The 22,959-nt window shown below is 37.1% G+C and overlaps 1 protein-coding gene across 2 annotated transcripts; it reads left to right on the top strand.

The window, feature by feature from the left end:
- The first annotated feature begins 1,080 nt into the window (after window positions 1-1,080).
- LOC122983194 (natural resistance-associated macrophage protein 2-like) lies at window positions 1,081-22,443 on the top strand. 2 transcript variants are annotated; one of them, XM_044352964.1, is made up of 16 exons: window positions 1,081-1,508; window positions 4,601-4,690; window positions 5,641-5,777; window positions 5,914-6,036; window positions 9,190-9,309; window positions 11,443-11,549; window positions 11,658-11,728; window positions 11,822-11,889; window positions 14,845-15,000; window positions 16,052-16,210; window positions 16,342-16,428; window positions 17,506-17,625; window positions 17,926-18,075; window positions 19,181-19,254; window positions 19,348-19,501; window positions 21,006-22,443. In XM_044352964.1, the coding sequence occupies exons 1-16, from the start codon at window positions 1,487-1,489 to the stop codon at window positions 21,111-21,113; spliced, it is 1,746 nt and encodes a 581-aa protein (XP_044208899.1). In that variant the 5' UTR covers window positions 1,081-1,486; the 3' UTR covers window positions 21,114-22,443. The 2 variants fall into 2 exon arrangements, with proteins under 2 accessions (XP_044208899.1, XP_044208898.1); XM_044352963.1 differs by having other exon boundaries at window positions 1,082-1,508; window positions 5,638-5,777.
- The last annotated feature ends 516 nt before the right edge of the window (window positions 22,444-22,959 follow it).

Here is a 22,959-nt window from a genome sequence, read left to right as displayed (position 1 = left end):
AACAGGTTCACTTGTGTTTCGTCCCCAGGCAGTTTCGTCCTTCTCCCTCACCTGTCAGGTGAGTCAACACCGCCACGCCGAGGGACGACGTCCAACCTGCAGGTGTAACACACAGTTTTGCGTGCACCTCGCGGGAGCGCGCACAGCTTGAGGGGAAAACTAGCAGACACTGTAATGATTTTTTAAGGCAACGTACTGTTTAAGAACTATATAATCTTCTCTGTCAGGTTCATCAGTGATGATAAATGATCTGAATCTATAGTTTAGAGTCATTACTGTTTTATTTCTTTGATACAACTGGTCTGAAATTGTTTCCTGGATGAATCTGTCAATATTTCTTAGGGCGATGTGTCTTTAGGATTTCATATAGTTACTAAAATTAGGTTTTAAATGCAGAAAATTGAATGTGAGGTGTCAGATTCACTCTTTCAAAGTCAATCAAATAAAGTATGTGCTGCTAAAACAATTTTTATTCCTATCAAACGTTGATTTAAAGTGTCATGTTAATGCAGTAGTTCTCAAAGTGGGGTTCGAGGACCCCCAGGTGTCCTTGAGGGGGTTTCACTATAATTCCATCCATAAGTAACACAGTGACAGAATGTGTCCCTGTTTGGGTTTCATACACTTTCTGTAATTAAACATCTAAAAGCAAAAATCTTTAAAATGGGAGGTTTCATTTGTGTCAGTTTAGGGGTCCTTGACGTGAGAACCACTGGTTTAGGGGTGCATGCATTAATGCATCCGCTATTATTTCACCTTATGTCATTATTAAATGTGTGAAATTCACACCGTCGAGCCAAAACGGCCCCAAATAACAGCTGGTGAAACCATTTGATTCATAGATCTGTAGAGACAAAGTTGGATGCAGTATTTATGTGATTCTTCCTGGCTGAAACAACAGGATGATGCAGTTCTCAACAGGTATTAAGATACACTTCTGCCGAATAACGCATCCACTTTTCAGACACTTCCGGATCAAACACTGTTACCAGCTCATGTTTTGGGCCGTTTTGGCTCGACAGTGTGAATTTCAACACTCACCTGGTCTGAGAAAGGAGGTCAGGTAATCAGATACACCTCTGCCCAGTAATGCATCCACACTGTCACTTTATTTCTGGAGATCTATGAATCAAATGGTCGCATTTATGACTCTAAACGTTCAAAACCTATAGATTCAGATCATTTATCATCATTGATGAACCTGAAAAAGAAGATTATATCGGTTTTTAAACCGTACTTTGCCTTAAAAAAAAAAAACATTACGTCTGTTAGTGTTTCCTTTAGCTGTGCGCGCTCCCGCGAAGTGCACGCAGTTCTCGGCGGGCTGGCAGAAATCAGCATAACACCTGCCATTCCTCCTTTACATAAACAGGGAAGCGAAGTAGAGGGAAAAGTAAATCATTTTACCGGAATGTCGCAAACACAAACGTGCTGCTCGTTTCGTCTGTAACTTGAAGAGTTTGAAGAGACGCTTCCTGCTACAAAGATGTTCTCCTTTCTGCGCTCAGGTGAGTTTTCTGATAGTTTGAATGAATGTTTCACGCTCGGTTGCACTAAAAGTATCTGTATTTATATTTTTATCACCAAATCTTACCTGAAATGTGACTTTATGTGCCTTTTTCTTCATATAACTCCTGATATTTTAGAACATTTAAACACGTAATTATAGTGTGACAAAGTTCGTATATTCTCCTTATCATGCTTCATGGCATTTATCATTTCCTGTGGTACAATTATCCCCATAAACTGCTCACAGGAACTTACTTTTTTGCTGTGATATGGGTTTTTTTTTTCCAAAGGTGGAAGAAGTACTCAGATCCAGAAGTACTAATACAGCAATGTAGAAATACTCCATTACAAGTAAAAGTCCTGCATGAAAAATCCTACTAAAGTAAAAGTACATAAATATTAAGAAATAATAAAGAAAATACAATATTTCCCTTTTAAATGTAGTGGAGTGAAAGTATAAAGTAGCATAACATGTAAATGCTCAAGTAAAGTACTTAAAATTGTACTTAAGTGTAGAACTTGAGTAAATGTACCACACAGATTACAAACAGACCCAGATTCATTCAATATCAGTTGGTTGCAAGTTGATTAATTTCCATTTTACTTTAAGTCTTCTGGTCTAGCATTTATAAGCAGTATATAAACATTTAATAAATACATTATATTGTAGTTAGCAGATATGATGGCATTTTAAAATGTTTATTAATGTACAATATTTGTCAACAACTATAACTTCTCCAAGGAAGACATATTCTACATTAATACAACTGTGTGTTACTATGTTGTAGAGTCCCAAAGATTTGTCGATTCATTGATTAGTCAATCAACACAAAATTAATCAGCATCTTTTTTGATAATCAAATAATCATTTAGTCATTTTTTTAAGGAAAAATGACAAAAAGTTGCTGGTTGCAGCTTCTCAAATATGAGCTTTTTTGTGTCGAACATGATAGTAAACAGAAACTCTTGATGATCAGACAAAACATGACATATGAAGACGTCACCTCGGGCTCTAAGAACTTACATTTCTTACATTCTCACCATTTTCTGACATTTTATTGATAAAACGATTAATTGAGAAAAAACAGCCCTACTATAGTGCTGTTCATTATCAGTTTATACACCAGCCTCCACAGAAGGAGTTACAGCTGTCAAGAAAATACATCAATAAACACTTTTATTTGCTATCAACTACATTATAGTCTGTTATAAACCATTTATTAGCTGTCAATGAATTATTAATTTGCACAACTGAAGTATAATATTGTTCAGATAGTATGTAGGTATTTATTTTACTTATCATGTCATGCACATACAAGGGCAGAGCCCACATAATTAAAGATATTGATCATTGTTCTCTAAACCCCAAGATACAACCTAAAATGTCTTGTTTTGTCCACAACCCAAAAATATTCAGTTTACTATGATAGAAGACTAAAGAAACCAGAAACATTCACATTTAAGTGGCTGAAACAAGAGAATTCTTGCTTTTTTTCTAAAAAAAAAAAAAAATAATAACTCAAAACAATTAATTGATTATCACATTAGTTGGTGATTAATATTCCTTTCAATCAACTAATTGTTGCAGCTCTAGTTGCAGTGGTGAAACATTTGTCAAACAAGAACATAACTTCTTACATAGTATAACATTACTTTGCAACCTAGAGCTGCAACTAACAATTGTTTTCTTTATCAATGAATCTACTAACGATATGCTCAATTAATCAATTATTAGTTTGGTCTCTGAAATGTCAGCAAAGAATGTCCATTGTGAGTCATTCAAATGTCCAAACCCCAATATTCAGTTTACTGTCATAGAAGATCAAGAAAATCTGAAAATAGCTATAATTTAGAAAGTGAAACCAGTGATTTTTGCTTGAAAATTACTCAGACAATTAACAATTAAAATAGTTTAATACATAGTCAATCAAACAATAAACTGATTAATCGATTAATCATCTCAGCTCTATTAGAAACAAAGCACTTTTTGTCTCCTCTCTCAAAAAACTCAAGTTTCTTTACAATCATACGACCGGAAGAAGAAACGACATTTCACTGTATGTTACTATATAATTTATATCGCCATAGAGTCTTTTACTACAAACAAACTCAACCAGGTGAAAATTTAAACCATCTGACGTCAGTTAAGTTTCTCTCGAGGTTACGGACACTAACGATGTTGCTTCAGGACTAATTGTTTTATATGTATATTCCTAAATAAAGTTGTGTTTTATCAAATTGTTTTGAAGTAACTGACATATATAGAAAACCTGCCTCAGTAGTGTTTGGTATCTGTGAAAATAACAAAGGAGGGTTGAATCGATGGCAGCTTGTCTTGGACGTCCAAAAGGCTTCTTCAGTTCTAACTGACTGGTGGGGAGTCCCAGGTATTTAACCTCTGGGGGGTCATTATCAAGATCATTGCTCCCACTTGGTTCGTTAGTGCTCCTGGCTGTTGTTACAACATTACATAACTGTTCAGAGCCGTTGGAGTCATCTGAAGCCAAGTGTAAACGACAGTTGTTGGAGTTGTCACATGAAGCCAAATGTGGTCCTGGGAAGAGATGAAAGGACAACATTGGTGGTTTAAAACCATCTCTCAACAGGGGAGGAGGTCTACGACACCACTTATTGTAGGTGGGTGATAAGTGGTGTCGTAGACCTCCTCCCCTGTTGAGAGATGACGACTTATTGCCCACCAATCAAACCATTCTACGACACTCATGTGACAACTCCAACGACTCTTAACAACAGCCAGGAGCACTAACGAACCAACTGGTATCAATGACCTTGATATTGACCCCACAGAGGGGACTCACCACCAGTCAGTCAGAACTGAAGAAGCCCCTCGGATGAGAGGTGAACCTTTTTCAACCCTCCTTGGATATCCATGACCTGGGTGACTGAGAATCTTCACAGACTCCAGCAGGGTTTATTTGACCACATCTTTAAGCTGAAATAACATCTAACCTGATGATTATCTGTGCATCTTTTTCTCATGGTTCTCTCTGTGTGTGAAGGATTTTGTTTTGTGTGCACTGTGATCATGTAAGCGACTGTAATCCCGATATAATTATCTGTTTGCCTCCAGCCAGAGAGCCCCCTCCTGAGAACATCCACATCTCCTCTCTGCCTCCCAGTATTCCCACAGATCAGGAGTCAGAACAAACTGGAGGACAAGGTAAGAGTAGACAGTAATAGAAAGTTTTATAAAGTGTCATGAAGCCCTTCAGCATCAGACTCATCCGCCATCGCTCTGTAAAACAAGTTTCCTCTGTGTCTCTGAGCTCCTCTGACGGTGGAGAATCAGGCTTTTATTTTACCCTTAAACTAAGACGAACTGTTTGGATGTCAGGATGGTACCACTTAGATCCAGACTGAGATATGTCAACAACCGTTGGATTGATTGAAATTAAATTTTATACAGACATTCATGGTCCCCAGAGGATGAATCCTACTGACTTTTATGATCCCCTGAATTTTCCTCTGGCGCCACCAGCAGGTCAAATATTTCACTTATTCAATGAAATACGTAGCTTGACAAAGGTTTGTACAGACATTCATGGTTCTCAGATAACTTGACAACTTTTGGATGGATTGAAATAAATTTTGTGCAGATGTTTACAGACCCCAGAGGATGAATCTTACTGACTTCTGGTGCCACCAGCAGGTCAAAGCTTTTATTTATTCAATGAAATAGCTTAACATTTACTAAATGGACATTCATGTTTCTCAGATATCTTGACAACTATTGGATGGATTTCCATCATTTTTGCCACAGATATTGAAAGTCCCAAGAGGATAAATTCTAATTAATGACTTTGATGACCCCGTAACTTCTCATCTCACAGAAAAGTTTACTTGTACATCAATCAATAAGAGCATAACAACAAAGTGTTTACAATAATTATTTTGCTTTTCTAATTAACAGTAGCAACATCTTTACAATGCAGTTTGCTGTCATCATATTAATACTGTCAGGTGTGTCAAGAACTGTTTGCCTCATAGACACATTTACTTCGGAGTTGTATGTATTAACCACATTATAGGATTTGCGTAGGTGAGGTGAACGCTTGTGAGGTTCAGTTTTTGTAGTTTTTTAATGATGGTCACCATGTTTTTGTTCAGCAGGTGACGTGGCGGGAGACAAAGCTGTGATAGAGACCACACACTCACACACAGGGGTCTTCCTCCAGAAACAAGATAATGATCCTGTTTCTAGCACTTACTTTGAGCAGAGGGTCCCTGTTCCCGAGGAGGACGGTCAGGTAATCCACAAATCCAAGAGAAGTGATGCCGATTTGGTTTTTTTTGGTTGAATTGAGATGATCATCAACATGTGATACATTATATGAAGTTTGATGTTATTATTAGTGTCACAGCTTGTGATCCTCTCTCCTCCAGTGTGGGATTAGTTTCCGTAAGCTGTGGGCCTTCACTGGGCCGGGGTTCTTGATGAGCATAGCCTACCTGGACCCAGGTAACATCGAGTCAGACCTGCAGTCTGGCGCTAAAGCTGGCTTCAAGGTAGGGCTGCATGTAACAATTATTTTCTTGTTTAATTGAGTATTTGAGCTACAACATGTCAGGAATGAGTGAAACATTTCTTAGCGGCCAAGGTGATGTCTTCAGATTTTGGACCAACCCAAAAATATTTAGTTTTCAATTAAAGGACCAGTGTGTAGGATTTCGTGGCATCTAGTGGTGAGGTTGCCTGTTGAGGTCCCCTACCAAGCGTGTAGGAGAACCTATGGTAGCCATGAAAAATGCAAAAGGCCCTCTCTAGAGCCAGTGTTTGGTTTGTCCATTCTGAGCTACTGTAGAAACATGGCGGTTCTAAGGTAAAGACAACACAATGATTCTTATTTTCTTATTATACACTAATTAAAATATACTTATGAATATTATATTAAATTTCTGCCAAGTCCGTTCCGCTAGATGCAACTAAATCTTACACACTGGTCCTTAAAGACAAAAAATGTCAGTTGTCTAAAGAGTTACTTTAATGATTAATTGTCTATCAAAATAGTTGTAAAATTATGCTCCTTTTTAGCAAACATCCCTCATACAGTAATCTGCTACTTTCATTCTTCACCATGCAGTTATATAAACAATAGCAGCAATAATATTTCCTGAAGGACGGATCGATTCCACTGTCTCTCAAACTGGCCAAACACTGGAGAGTTTCACTATACCGCACGTCAAAGTTTAACAAATGTGCTATTTGCCTGAATAAACAGGAAACACATTCTTCATTCATTCTTCTCAATCGCTTAAGCACATATTCTCAGACACTGTCGCAATCCTCAAAACATTAAGAGCAATTTCCACATCATTTTATACCGAGTGGCGAAACACTTTTGTCACATTTGCCCTGCAGAAGGTGGTCCTTCATTGAAAATATTTAACTCACGAGTCACTGTTTAAACCGAGACAGTCAAAGGATGAAGGAACTGTGTCAGTGTGACAGAAGACACTAAAATGACGTTTCATGTTATTTCTCATTAAATATCGTAACCCAATAATAAAATCAAATATCCTTTAGAGCTAACTGAACAAATTCATGTCATAAAAACACCAGTTTCAACAGTTTATTCACAAGTTTTTCATTGTTAATGTTCCTCTTTTGGGTGAGTCTCCTATTCATAGTACCTCCCTTATATGTAACAGTTCTGGAAACACGACGGTACAGTAAACACTGATCACATCAGATCACTGAAATGTATGAAACATTTCTGTTTTAAAAGTTCTGACAGCTGGCTCAAACATTGTGAGGATTTACACAATGAGCGTGTTGATGAGTCCAAATCATTGCAAGAGTGGTGTAATCCATTATTGCATCATTTAAAAATATTTGTACTCATGTATTTCACTTCTGTATGAAAGAAACAAGAAATGAGAAAATGAATCATAGGTTTGATAATTTCACATTGTGCTCTGAGAAACATTCTCATTTTCATTCAAAAACTTCTCCGAAGCAACCGAGAAAAACTGTAAAATGAACGAGAGATGGAGTGAATTTTCAGACCGACCGAGCAGCTTTAAATGTGACTGTTTATCCGCTTTATCTTATCTGTTTTTTAAACTTTTATTTATTTATTTGCACGGTAAAACAAAGCAGCAGAAACACAACAACAAAAGGGAAGAAGCAAAATGTGCAGGTGAGATTTAGAAACCCCCCCCCCCAGAGGCTTATAGAAAGAATCTCACCTCAATATGCATCATAAACAAACACAGCCACAAAAATAAACAAACAAGCAGCCATCGGATCAAAAAGCAAACATATAACAGGTAGCATAAATCAAGCAAAGACATAAAATAAATAATAATAATAATGTAAAGAGGGTGTGTGTGTGTTTTGATAAAGAGAAAAAGGCCAATTATAGTCAGATATGATCAGTTTGAATAGTTAAGTTTGGTTCATCAGACAGGTAATAAACATATATTTGAAATTCTTGAGGGAAGAAGACTGAAATGTGATTTGAATGCTGTTCTATAGCTACCTAATAGAGAATTGACAGAGCCCAGTACAGAGCACTGGGAGGTGAAACCAGTTGGCAGGTCCCATATTAAAGTTGTGTACAGTGAGATTTAGAAAACCCCCAGAGGCTTATAGAAAGAATCTCACCTCAATACGCATCAAAAACAAATACAAAAGTCACGTAAGCCACAAAAATAAACAAAGAAGCAGCCATTGGATCAAAAAGCAAGAGCACTGTGAGGTGAAACCAGTCAGCAGGTCCCATATTGAAGTTGTGTACATCACCGTTAGGCTGGAAAAATGCTTTACGAGGGAAAAGAAGCAGGCTGATGCAAAATATTGAAAATAAAAATACAAGCTCTTTAGCTGATTCCCCTGACAGCCCGTCTACTGCGGTTGTATCGAAATGTGTTCACATTTTTGAGGTTTCGCTCCGCCATTCAGACAAATACTGTAAACACAATGACACATCACAATATTGTTGGCCAAGTATTTTTACACTGATAATGTCCCACTAGTGTTGAGGTGAATATTTGGTACATTCATAACATACTGTATTTACTAACCAGAAAAGTTCTGAGAAATGATTATTATTAGTAATGTAGATATGATGATCAATCAGACGTGTTCATGGTTGATTTCATTTTCCTAAAACTGACAAGTACATCTTTAAAAATAATGTTGCTTTAGTGTAATATTTAAGACACGACAAGACAACAAAAGAACAGCAGCAGGACATAAAATAACATTAATATTATCTAGTATTATATGAAGGTGAATTGGAGAAGGAGGTTGCGCTTCAATAAAGGGATTCTCAGTGGAGTACTAAACCCAAAATCCAGTAGGCATGTTCCAAAAACATAAAAAAAAGGTAGCACAGCTCAAATTTCTAGTCAAAGAGGACAAAATACTAACATTTCACTTCTTTATTCGGCTCACATCACTAGAAATTTGATATGTGTTACCTTTTTTATATTTCTATTATATCATGGTGTCAGTATCTGAGAATATCAGACTGAGAGTCACAGACTGGCATAAGTGAAAGTAAAGCCTCGATAAGAGCGTGATGCAAGAATAAAACTAAACTTCCTTTATCATTTTTAGATTCTCCATAAATAACTATGAAGTCTGTTTCAAAAAGGGGAAGTGGATGCAGATGGATGATTAACGGATGATTCGTTTTGTTCTCGTTCCGTCAGCTTCTGTGGGTGCTGCTGGTAGCCACCATCATCGGCCTGCTGCTGCAGAGGCTGGCGGCCCGGCTCGGCGTGGTCACCGGGCTGCACCTGGCCGAAGTCTGCAACCGCCAGTACCACACTGTGAGCCTACCTACCTGTCATATCAGTAATCTCAAGCTGCTGCCGTTCCTGTACAATACTGTTATGGCTTCAAAAATGCAACAATGGAGAAATTGAGAGGCTGTAAGCAGAAGTAGTCCTGGTTTACTGTAACTGCCTGATTGCATAACCGGCATTCAGCACTGTTGTTACAGCCTCTGTAATCCTCGGATTGTATAATCAAAAAAAATGAAATAAATCAAAGCCAAATGATAGCCTGCAATAGTTATCAAAACACTGAGGAAAATGTGGAATCTGTTAAATCCATACTTCATGAATCATTAATGAGGATATATTGCTAAATCCAGCTTGTATAAAAAGCTTGTTTGCTTCTCTTAATACCTGATGATGAAAAGCAACTGGTAACCACATGGCTAAACATCATGTGACCAACCCCTCTTTTGTTCTCTTTGTTTTCCACCACAAAATGCTTTTTTTTTTTTTTTTTTTGCACTTCTGCTGGACACAGAAGCAGCTCCAAACAGATTTGAGGAGGAGAAAAAAATAAAGATGTAAAGAGTTTCAGTATGTGAAACAATTATTTTTTTTAGAGACTGTCGCCATTTCTTGTGTGTGACAGTTTAAGAAGTCAAATATTTGTATTTGGGCCTGTTCAGCGCAGCGAGTATTTATGTACACAGACTGTTTCTGTTACGAAGCCAAGGGTCGAGTTTTTTATTGGTAACAATTATGTAAAGGTAGAAAGGTATGTATCACAGTGCGTTATGTGTTGTAAATACCTCTAGAACATCTTTAGATACAGTAAAAAACACATATACAGCACATACAACAACAAGAACAATATACATATACATACAACATTCATTACATACATACAAATCTGGAAGCAACTCACTGAAAACTGAATACGAAACTGATTTCATGGACTTGTGTGAATATATGAACGGACTATTATCTTAATGAGCTTTATTTTATTGCCGTACTGATAGTTCAGACCTAGAACGGGGCTGTAAAGACGTTCAAACAGACGTCATGGTTAAACTTAACTTCTCAGCATCTTTAACAGCTGTGAGTGTTCATAAAATACAGATTATTTAGAAGTGCAGATATGTTAAAGTTATGTACCATATAGAAGCAAAGACAGGTCATAATAATTAGAATTCTATAATCAATTAATCACAGACTTTTGTGATTATTTGCTTTCTTCTAAATGCGTCTCGTTCAAAAATAACATGGAATTTATTGCATTGAAATATTTTGTTTAAAAAAAAACATCTGTGTGAATTCATGTGGTTTAAATTCCCATAATTGGAATTCCCAGAAAGTAATTTTTAAACTTTTGTTTCTGTCCAGTTCAATAATTAAAGCGTGTGAGGTTTCCAGTCACTCATTTGAATTTTTCCTTCTTAGATCATCTGACTGACAACAAAAAACAAAAAACATTTTAGACTTTATTGTGGATTCTTGGGAGCTTCAAAGTTTGAATATTTCATCTTGAATTTTGTTTTTTAACCAGTCTAATTAGAACAACTTGGTTTTTGTTCGTTTGTTTGTTTGTTTTTCTTTAACTTGACTACAATTTTTAGATCTGAACATTAACCAATTGAATCTGAGCAATTTGACAACACAGTTTTTGGACATTTGACACTTAAATTATAAAGTATATCTGAATTTGTGAACCCAAAAAAACAACTTAAAATCAGTTTTTTTTTAGATTGCACCACTTTAAATTACCTTCTGGACACAAACTCCAGAAGAAATATTCAAACCTTATAACTTCAGGTAGATAAATGAAAATGTTTCAATGCTTTAAATCTCAGTAATGTCATAAATTCATCAGTATGTGTTTGAATCAATTGAATCAAATCTAGTTTAACTTTATTATCCAAAAGAGGAAATTCATTTGAACCGTGAACATTGATATTAAATAATCATTTTCATTTGCTTCTAAGATTCCTTTCTTTATTTCCATATTTCATATTTTAATTTCCATCTAAGTGAAGCAGTCGTCTGCACTAAATGGATGATTATTTGAATTGATTTGAAACATAATCAGAACTTTTCTCACTCAGGACTAAGCTGTCGTTAGCGTGGTTTGTGTTTTCTATATAATAACGCTGAATCACATGATACTAACCTGAGTCTTCTGTCCAGGTGCCTCGTATCATCCTGTGGTTGATGGTGGAGGTGGCGATCATCTGCTCAGACATGCAGGAGGTCATCGGCTGCGCCATCGCGTTCAGCCTCCTCTCCTCTGGCAGGTGGCGTGAACAGACACGACATCAGTTAAACGGCCGCTGGGATGAAGTGCTTTAAAACGGCTTCATTACTTCTCTTAATTGTGTGTGTGTGTGTGTTTTCACTGACAGGATACCCTTGTGGGGCGGCGTCCTCATCACCATCATCGACACATTTGTCTTCCTCTTTTTGGATAAATACGGTAGGTCGTATTCTGGTCGTATTCTGTTGGGAATCATTTGCAAATGATGGTGAACCGTAAGAACAATAAATAAAAACATTTCCTTCTCTGCAGGCCTGAGGAAGCTGGAGGCCTTTTTTGGTTTGCTCATCACTGTCATGGCCATAACCTTTGGATATGAGGTACAAACATGCAGAATTCTATCAACGACATTTTTACTGAGCATTTTGGTTTATATACAGATGGACAGTGAGTCAGTTATTGCTTATAGATTTATAGATATAGATAATAAAGGGCTGCAAAGTTCTATCAAAGTGAAAGTTTGTGTTTTAAAGCAAATCTTTCCTTAATGTAAGCTGGTAATTAAGTCATCCAGCCACATCTTAACAGTTTTATTCCACTGTGTTAGGATGAGTTTTTAGCTGTAATGAGGATATAAGAAAGAAAAACGTTTAAATATCTGCATAGATAATTAAACACAGTGTCGTTTCTGTTTTACCTACTTGTGTCTGCGTGTTACTAAAATATCTAATTTAACAGTTCTCAGCTGGTCGCCTCCAGTGTTGAATAAATCAATGACTGGAATACAGATTCACAGGTGCAAATATTCATCACAGTAACAACAACACAATATGACAGACCACCCACAATGTGGCTCATTATATCCTCCACTAAACATCTAAATCTGACTGAGAAAATTATAACCGCAGGTGATAAATTGTTGGCCACTACACGCTCAAAGTGTCACTCTCAGGATTGAAAAGCACCAGCACTTAAATTTTCACACATAAATACAACCAGCAAACACATTTGATCTCATTTCCACCCGGGGTTTTGGCTGTGGATTGGTCTTAGCGGGCGACAAACAATAAAAAACAATAATTTTATAAAAGTATTTAGTCACAAGATGTCATCCCAGCTGTTTTCATCTGCAGGCCATGTAAGGCCGAGCAGACAATCTAAACAACAAGACTAAAGAAGCCAGTCTGCTCCAACTGAACTGCTTGTCAGATGGTTGAACAGCGTCTGAAACGCCCTCCTCCCCCAACATTTTTCTGTTGTTGCACTTTGGAAAACTGCCTGCGAACAATTCCTGTAAATTTCCGAAACCAACAATGTGACCTTCACGCCCACCTCACGCAGGGATTGACCAGGTGTTTAAGGTCTCTCAAGCTCTCTTTTTTTATTCTTTACACAACTATTTCTGTCACTTTGCATGTGAACGAACAAGTGCACACTATGAATGTCACATATTTAAACGATTGCAGGGTTTTCACCTCACCTTCATGATATATTATGATAAATTTTACAGACACAAAACCAAAATCCAAAGGAAAACATGTTAAAGTTAAAACAACAATGGTCCCTAGATTTTAAAAGACAAAGAAACATGAAGAAGCACAAGACATTTAACACTTTACACTTTTAACAACAGTTTAAATAAAAAGATAATAACGCCAACATCAAAATACAAGGACAAGGACCTTTAAATTTAGCTTTTTGGAAAACAGCTATAAACACTTTTGCTTTCCAGCCGTATCAGACAGCACATTGTATGAAGTAGTTCTTTTTGAGAATTACAGCCATGCTAGCAGCTAAATGCTAACACCAGCATGCTAACACGATGAGTTGTTTTAAAGTGAAGGTATCACCAGAGTCATTACAATACATCCAGAGGGGAAAATAAATGTCTTCACCAAATTTCATGATAATCCAACTAATAGCCGTTGAGATATTTTACTAAAAAACTAAAATAAACCTCACGATGGTGCAAGACAAAAAATTTCAGAGTCATGACGATGCATAAACAAGGATTATAAGCAAACTATGAATGTCTGTACAAAATTTCGTGTCAAACCATCCAATAGTTGTTGATATTCTATATAATGTGTTCTGTGTGTTTTTTGCTTTGTACTGTTTGTTATTGTGCTGTTATATGTTTTAATTTTAAGGGACTGCAGATGAATCAGTTTAAGCTAACTCTGGTGCAGTATATCAGATGTTAACATTTATGATTAAAACTGCACATTGTTCCAATAAATACAATACAATAAGTAGTCTGGACCAAAGTGGTGGACTGACCAACATTACCATAGCTTTAGATTAATATACAACCACTAAGACCTCAAACATTAAAGGATAGCTTCACAATTATTCAGGCCTGTCTTAAAACAACAGTCAGGTGCCCAAATGAATATTGAAATAGTTTTCTCTCATTGTAATCATTCCTCCTGTTCAGACTAAAGATCAAACTAGAAGATCGCTCACAATGTAAGTGACGGAGGACAAAATCCAGACTTTGTTTTGTACAAAAAAATGTATTTAAAAGTTTATCAGCTTGTGTTTTAAATACATTTTTGCACAGAAGGAGGACTGTAGATTTTACCCCCCATCACTTACGTTGAAGGTTCATTATGAAAGGATCTTCTAATGGCCAGTATGATGATTATAATGAGAAAAACATGTGTTAATGTCCAGTGTTCATTTGGGCACCTGACTGTTGCTTTAGGACGGAACGGACGGGGGGTACTTCTGCTGTTGCCAGGGGATACGTGGAGAGACTGTAGAGTAGCTCAACTAAATTGGAAAATTTTGAATTAATGATTTGATTAAAAAAATAAATCCACATATTGAGTCAGCTATAACAATTAGTTGAAGTGTTATTGCATTTAAGAGTGCATGAAAACGAGTTAGCAGGCGAGCAGAGGAGATGAAATAACTACAACTAACGGATAAATGGTTGGTACGTCCAGCTTTTGCTTCTCCATGTGGTTGTAGTTCGAATGCAAACTCGACCAAACCAAACTAAACACTGACAGTTCAGTCTTATGAAAGTATTGTAGCATCCACTATTATATCCACTTTTATATGATTAATAATAAAGTAACATCCACTCAGTTGTGGGGCTACTACGTCTAACAAAAAAGGTTGTGAACCAAATGTCTGACCACACATCAAACTCCCGCTTACTCAGCGTCAATCATTGAGCAGGTGGTGTAAAATCTTCAGGTGCTACTGGTTACACATTGTGTATCTAGACTCGTCCTCAGTTATATTTTAAAATATGTCTCCACATGCTTTTAAAGTTGTATATATATATATATATGTTCAGTTATCCTCTGCTCCCTCTCTGCCAGTATGTGACGGTGGGACCAGACCAAGGCCAGCTGCTGATGGGGATGTTCGTGCCGTACTGCGAGGGCTGCGGGCCGGTCCAGCTGGGCCAGGCGGTGGGCATCGTGGGAGCCGTCATCATGCCCCACAACATTTACCTCCACTCTGCTCTCGTCAAGGTGCGATCGGCTGCTGGATAGACATGAGACATAGATAGACACCTTTCACAGACACCAGTCACAAAGTTCTTCACAGGCTCACAAAAAAAACACAAGTTAAAACATAAAATACCACATGCTACCTAAATGTCTGTCTGAATAGATGAGTCCACAGAGTTCAGAGACTTTTAGGGAGATTATTCCAAAGCTTAGATGCAGCCGACTGGAAAGAATGATCTCCCCGAGTCTTAAAACGTGTTGGGGGGACATTTAGAAGACCCTGGTTAGAGGACCTAAGAGCTCGGCTCGTGGTGTGGGGGTGCAGAAGGTCCATGATGAGCCTGGCCATGTAGGGCTCCATGAGTAAGGCCCAAGAATGATGAATGAATTCTAAAATGAACAGAAAGTCAGTGCAGAGATGTTAAAATAGGTGTAACGTGTGACCATCCGTTGGATCACGTTAAAAGCCAAACAGCAGCATTTTGGATGGTCTGTAATCGGTCCAAAGAAGATTCATTAAGTCAAGTAAAAAGAGAATTACAGCAGTCTAGACATGATGAGATTGGCTATGTCTACTGTGACTTCTGTAACTCCCTCTACACCTGCCTCAATCAGTCTTACATACACACACATAACTCCTGTTCTTGCGTCCCTCCATTGGCTTCTGGTAAAATTCAGAATAAACTACAAGATCCTGCTGATTACATATAAAGTGCTCCATGACCTCGCCCCCCTAGCTACATTTCTGAGCTCCTTGTTCCCTGTTTCACCTCACAACCTCTTTGATCCTCAATTCTTGGCCTTCTATCATCTATCCCCTGCACAAATCAAAAGGTGACCGTCAGCGAATCATCTTCCACAATCTGTAAGATCTGCCGAATCCTTGGACTGTTTTAAATGACGCCTCAAAACCCATTTATATCGGCGATCCTTTCTATAGACCTCCCTTCTTGTTCCCATGTCCTGTTTTATTTCATTTTGGTTGATTTCTCTCTGTTAAATTAAACTAAATTATTTCATCCTTCCCATATGTATGAATCAACTAATCGGTGAGTCCGAATGTCCTTTTCAGTCTCGAGAAGTGGATCGAACGAACAGGAAAGAAGTAAAAGAGGCCAACAAATATTTCTTCATCGAGTCGACCGTCGCGCTCTTCGTCTCTTTCCTCATCAACGTGTTTGTGGTGGCTGTTTTTGCAGAGGGTTTCTACGGACGCACAAACGCAGAAGTGGTGAGTATTTCAGCTCTCGTGATCTGAGAAAAAGTGACATTTCAAGACGTCTTTTGGAATTTCATGAATGTGTGTTTTTTTTTTCTTTGGCCGCTGTGCTTCAGGTGTATTTTGTAATTTTGTGATTGCAGCGTAAAGTCTGCACTGATGCAGGAAGTCCTCATTCACATTTGTTCCCTATGGATAATAAAACTCTGGAGGTAGACATCTACAGAGGGGTGAGTTTTAAACTGTTACTATGACACTATTGTATCACATGTGTACACAATTTATAAAGTCAACTTGTGGTTACAGTGACAGCAAAAAGTGATATTCAGCAAGGTGAAATGTATATAATCCAATTGAATAAGAAGCTGCAGAAACACTAGAAATAATTTTCAAATATTAAAATGAAAGCTAAGGCTATAAATAAGTGTGAGAATTATTATATATGTCTTCAGTAAAGACTGTTTTTTCAATTTTTCTAAAGAGATAACAAACAGTGATGCAGTTTTTATTTGCTTTTATCATCATCTTATGTTATTCTGAGCCACAGTGATGCAACAGGAGTGTAAAAGCATCGACGCTATCAGGAATCCCTTCGAGAAAGAAAAGAACTTGCAGCTATAATCGTCATTCATTATATATTTAGTGTCATAAACTATCTCTCCGTTTGTTAGAAGCTCTGTTTTAAAACCACAGTGGGAATTAAAAGCATGGGACAATAAAATGATTCTACTGAGGTATAAAAACATCTATTGCTCTTTATTACATTTGATTGTATACTACAGTAGATCTACTAAATCTGCCTATTTACATCTATTTTATCCACCCGAGTCCAATATTCACTCTCTTTTTGCTCTGTTTTTAGTCTCCACCATCTCCTGAGGGAAATATCTGGCTCTTTAGCTGCTAAATGCTCCACTGTGTTCACCAGCTAGTCTACAGCTAACTGTGTCTGTTTGCTGTTTGCTAGGTAGTGTACAGTGGGGTTTTCAGAGCTTTTCCTCTGGAAACAGCTGTCCAGTGTGTCTGGAAACGAAATTGACAGCGATGAAAGCGGCGAGAGTGAATCAGAGCAGTAAAGTTTGGGGCGATAAAACCAGAACAATGAGCTGAAGGACAGTAAAATGCTTCATAGAGCCGAGGGGAGCTGCAGAGTTGAGTGATGATTCTCTGTAGCCGCTTAAAATTTCTCTCGTTTCTATGGAAGCGGTGTGGGACTGTAATTGTTTTCTGGTGAACGCAACGCCGCTGGATCTGTTTTCTCGACTTGGTTTTGTTGACTGTCCTCCCTGTTTGCGTGTCTGTCGCAGGGAGTGGTGCTGGGCTGTTTCTTTGGCCCGGCGGCGCTCTACATCTGGGCCGTGGGGATCCTTGCAGCTGGACAGAGCTCCACCATGACTGGAACGTACTCTGGCCAGTTTGTTATGGAGGTCAGTGGAGGAGGGAGCAATAAGCCGTGTGCACAAATACTGACACAAACACACACATAGCATAGAGTAGAAATGTTAGCTCTGTCTTTTAGCGTCATGACAAATATTTTCTCCCATATCAGTCAATCATCTTACTGAATTTTAGACTGAATCTTTGATTTATTGTGGCCTTTTGGTAGGTTTACATCAGAAACTCTTGTGTTATTCGTCTTTATTTGTTTCCTTTGCTGAAACAGTAGTAAACAAGTGCAGCTTTCTTGTAAATGTCACATCCCGATGATGTGTTTCTCCTGCCCTCAGGGTTTCTTGAACCTGCGCTGGTCGCGTTTCGCTCGGGTGTTGCTGACCCGCTCCCTCGCCATCACTCCCACCCTGCTGGTCGCCGTTTTCAAGGACATACAGCACCTGACAGGCATGAACGACTTCCTCAACGTGCTGCAGAGCATGCAGGTCAGACCGCGGTTAAAAAACTGTTCACTGGCAGCTTCATCTAAGCTTTCACCACCATCTCTTCTATCTTTGTCTGTTTTATCTTTCTTGTATATCACCTTTTAAGTCACTTTTATCTCACAGTTCTTTATCTTCAAAGTGTTTTTCAATTTATTCTTAAAGTCTGAAATACAAGAAAGAAGATCTTTAATCTTATCTGTGATGTCTGAACTGATTAAGAATCTAAAACAAGTCAAGTTGCTCTTGACTCGGTGCTTCTGGATTTATTTTAAACATAAATAACAGACAGAAAAAAGGAAAAAATGAATGAAACACAATAAAAAAAAAAAAAAAACATATTACATTTCCTCAGCCAATCCTCACCACTGTTCCCTCCAAAAACAATTAAAAGCACTGGTAATAATTAGTGAGAGTCAGTAATAATAATCACTGATAATAGTAATGAAACATATTTATTCTCAAACCAGTACATTGTAAACACAAATAAAAGGACTCGCACTAAGACAGAAAAAGCTACAATAATAATTTAAAAAAGCTAAATAAAAATACAATTATTAAAGGGAAAAGTTGAAAATAAAATAAAACTAAATTAAGGAATACAATAGCTAAATAAAGAAGAAAAATACATAGATAAAAATAAAATAAAACAAAATAAAATAAAATAAATAATAATAGTAAAATAAAGAAAACAAAGAAAAATTACAAAGAAAAATTAAAAACAAAACACATGCATAAAATTAAAATAAAAAGGGGAAATTAAATGAAAATAAAACAATAAAACAAAATAAAGGAATAAAATACAAATCTAAAAATGAGAATAAAATAATAGGATATTATTCAAACTTAATTATAAATAAAAAAGGTGTAAAATCCTCATTGTGGCCGGTACATACTGACATGTAGCTAACGTTTCCCTTTTTAATGATCTTTTCAACCTGTCACCACCTCTAACAGGGTTAAGAGTGACAATCAGTTTACAGTCAGAACAGACTTTTTTTCAATCACGTAACTACAATAATAAAGCTTTTTTATGATTTTTGTGTACAGTAAAAAAATTGCTTCTTTTGATATTTGTGATGCGACTTTCCTTTTCCTTCTCTCACAGTTACCATTTGCCCTCATCCCCGTCCTAACCTTCACCAGTTTGCCATCTCTCATGAACGAGTTCGCCAACGGATTGTAAGTTTATCTTGATCATAAGACACAAAGTGATAAATGATATCACTCTGATTTTATTGTTTCTCCTTTTAAACATGTTTGTTCTTCCTGCAGGGTGTTTAAGATCGGAGGAGGGGTGGTGATCCTGATCGTCTGCGCCATCAACATGTACTTCGTCGTGATTTACGTGATTACGTTCAACAGTGTTTGGCTGTATGTGCTGGCAGCGTTCTTCTCCCTGGCCTACCTGACGTTTGTGGGATATCTGGTAGGTAACAGAGCAGATTGCACTGTGTCTGACCTTTTGATCCACTGTAAACATAAACCCTGTCCAGCCAGACCTTCCAGTGACTTCATCCTCAACTACTCAGGCAGTTAAAACTCTGCAGTGATTTTGTATGAAAAGCACGAGTCAGTCGTCTCAGATTTTGCCTTCTAAAGCATCGTTACACAGTATAGTCACATTACTTTATGATGCACCTTAAATTAAATATGTGATCTTCATCTAATAGAGAAATCAAGAGAATTTGTTCGTGTTTTATTGGTGCAAAACAACAGAATAAGACTTCACAAATGTGACAAAAAAGATGATACAACAAAGGACAGGGATGACTCTTAAAACATACTATATACTCTTGCGTAATAGCAAAAACAGACTAGTAATTGTATGTGCTATAATAACAATAATAATAATAATGATAATAATAAAATTGTTTTTATAAGCCACACATGTATACTTATGTTATGACCTGGCTCAAGTGGCCACAACAAAAGGGAGTCACACCATGTCAAAGTTTATTTAACTAATTAATCAAATGAAAGACAAATTAAAAGGTAACTTAAGTAATTAAAGTGCAGTGTGGATGCCAGCAAAGTCAGTAGTGTGATGTGCATGAGTGGAAGATCTGTGTGTTTGTGTGTGGGTGTTGTAAGGTGCATAAAAGCAAAGTAAATAACTAAAGTAATGTGACCAAACCAGCATGAGAAATGCAAAGTTGCAACAACTGCAGCAGCTGCTCTGCAGCCAGACTTAAATAAGCTGAGAACACACCTTCAGGTGTTCTGTGTTATACTAACAATCCACCTGCAGGATGAACAGAGACAAGTGAACCACACAGCAACACCAGATGACTCAGCAGAGATTATCACAGTGTATCAGTGTGTGTGTATGAAAGGGAGAAAGAGAAGTAAATATAAAAGAAAGAAGAAATTATTGTTAAAGGGCGGATTCACAGTTTTTCAGGGCCGTCTTAAAACAACAGTCAGGTGCTCAAAAGAACATTGAAACCTGTTTTTCTTGCTGTCATCATTCCTCCTGTTCATACTGAGCATTAGAAGATCCCTTCATAATGCACTTACAATGTAAGTGATGGGGGACAACACAGTCCTCCTTCTGTGCAAAAATGTATTTAAAAGTTTATCTGAAGTTAATATGAAGCTTCAGTGTCCAAATGAGTCAAATCTAGTAGATATCTTTCAACGTTACAGTGTTTTTAGTGCCAAAGTTCCTCTTTTTGTTACTATACTTCCATCGCAGCTCAACAGGGAAACACAAAGAGGGAATTTGATGCTAAAAAGACTGTAAATGTGTCAGATATCCACTTGATGCGACTAACTCAGACTAATGAAGCCTCATATAAGCTTCAGATAAACTCTTTTAAGACAGACTTGAAAAACTGTGCACCTATCCATTAAAACAAAATAAGAAAAAGGAGGAAAGACAAAAAAAATTAATTACATTTTTAATCTCTCTCTTTGTGTCTGTGCTGCAGTCGTGGTTATGTCTGATAGCTCTGGGAGTGTCCTGCCTGGATCCGACCACCGGGAGAGAAAACGACACGACCATCCTGATTGAGCGGCAGCCGGAGTTTGACTCCTGAAAACAAAAGTGTGTTCCAGCGGACGTTCGTCTCGAAGGTGCCGCTGTGTGCAACCTAACTGACCTTTTACTGTTTAGTTCCAGCACATTCAGACATCTTAAGCACGAATTTATTTATACAAGAAGTTCATAAACTTCTAGATGATGTTATGATATGATATGTATATGTTTTTGTTTAGTAATCGAGAAACTGTAGTTGCCATTATGTGTGTTATTATCTGTACATGTAGTCACGTCCTAATTAATGATTGTACAAAACAATCATAGTGAGTTTTGCCAAATTTAAAGGTTTACAGACGGGGTATCTGAAGGGCTGAAATGTCTTAAAGAGCAAAAAAAAAAGGCCTTAGAAGGTATCAAAAGTCTTAAATTTCATGTATAAAATTGATATTATTTTGTCTTACCTGATGTAGACTATAAAATGTTTTTGTTTTTGTTTCGTTAAACGTTGTGGAGTTTCAGTCGGCACCATCAGACCTGCAGCAAACGCTGTCACTACTGCAGCTACGACTCAAAGTGTCAGTTTTAGCAAAACCATAAATGAGTTATTTTTAATTGGTGAATCCGTTTATCCATTTTGTGCTGCTTATCCAGCTCCAAGATTGATTTAATTAACTATATCATTAGGAATCACTATTATATACTGCAAGGAAGCAGTAATGTTGATTATAATTCTAGGCCATATCGTCCCTGCTGGTTTTCAATCATACTTTCCTGCTTTGGACGGCAGAATCCTAAAACAGGTGTTAAATTGTTTTCAATCTGGTATTAAAAATGTCTTTAAAAGTCTTAAATTTAACTCGATGAATCCTGCAGAAACCCTGACAGATGTGAATGAAGTTTTGGTACCACTTTACCCCTTATAAATTATTAATTAATGGTTTAATAAGTAATTTACAGATGCTTTATAAATCATTTATAAGCCATTAATAAGACCTTTTGGGTTGCCAGGTTGTGGAAAATCCTCCTCCGGCATCAACTTTTATTTGCCTTTTTAACTCTTTAGTTCAACAGGACGTCTAACGTCATTAATAAACGATCATGTTTCTCACTTTTTAAGACAGTGATAAATGTAAAAGTAAGTTGTTAATAATGTTTCTCAATTACTGAAAAGCCATCAGCAAAAGTTTGTTAGTCACCTGCTATTATAAATGTTAATAAATCATTAATAAAGGATTCTTATATTTATATTTTTAATTGATTTTTGCTGTAAACAAACACAAACAATCTCTGTATTAAGAGAATTGTACAAAATAATAGTAAAACATATAGAAATGGAAAAAACAACAAATAATAATAAGTAGCTTCAGATAAAGTTTTAAGTACATTTTTGCACAAAAGGAGGACTGTGGATCTTCTAATGGTCAGTATGAACAAGAGGAATGATTACAGCTAAAAAAAAAAAACATGTGTCAATGTTCATTTGGGCGCCTGACTATTGTTTTAGGAGAGACTTGAAAAAGACTTGTGAAACTATCCTTTAATAAGCTGTTTATAAACGGGTCCAGATGTCCTTTTACCAGAATGATCAATCAGTCCATTGGAGGGATTTTCCTGCTGATGAAATAAAGAGCTAAAAAGACAAAGAGAGTTAAATGCTGGAGGAGGATTTTCCACAATGAATAAAGCCATTAATTGAAGCTTATAAATCCCCTATGAAGTGTGGCTTACCAGAAAGTGGTACCAACATTTTTTACTTCGGTTAATTTCAAAGCATCACATACACTACCTCCATGCGGTTCCTCTTGCGGCCACAGGGAGGCGCTGCAGGCTGCGAGAGGAGACCGCTCAGCTACAGTAGATGTCTCACCACCAGAGCTGCTCAAACACAGTCAACACAACACAGA

The sequence above is a fragment of the Thunnus albacares genome, chromosome 5 (assembly GCF_914725855.1).
Source record: "Thunnus albacares chromosome 5, fThuAlb1.1, whole genome shotgun sequence".
NCBI classification, from domain to species: Eukaryota; Metazoa; Chordata; class Actinopteri; order Scombriformes; family Scombridae; genus Thunnus; species Thunnus albacares.
Note: the sequence above shows the minus strand (reverse complement) of the source record. Positions and strands in the feature narration are given on the sequence as shown.

What these genes read in the sequence shown, in the direction of transcription:
- LOC122983194 (XM_044352963.1), top strand. Translation starts at nt 1,487, where the DNA reads ATGTTCTCCTTTCTGCGCTCAG. An exon ending in AGAACAAACTGGAGGACAAG is followed by an intron (nt 4,691 to 5,637) that starts GTAAGAGTAGAC and finishes GTTTTTGTTCAG; the next exon opens with CAGGTGACGTGGCGGGAGAC. An exon ending in AACGAGTTCGCCAACGGATT is followed by an intron (nt 19,255 to 19,347) that starts GTAAGTTTATCT and finishes TTCTTCCTGCAG; the next exon opens with GGTGTTTAAGATCGGAGGAG.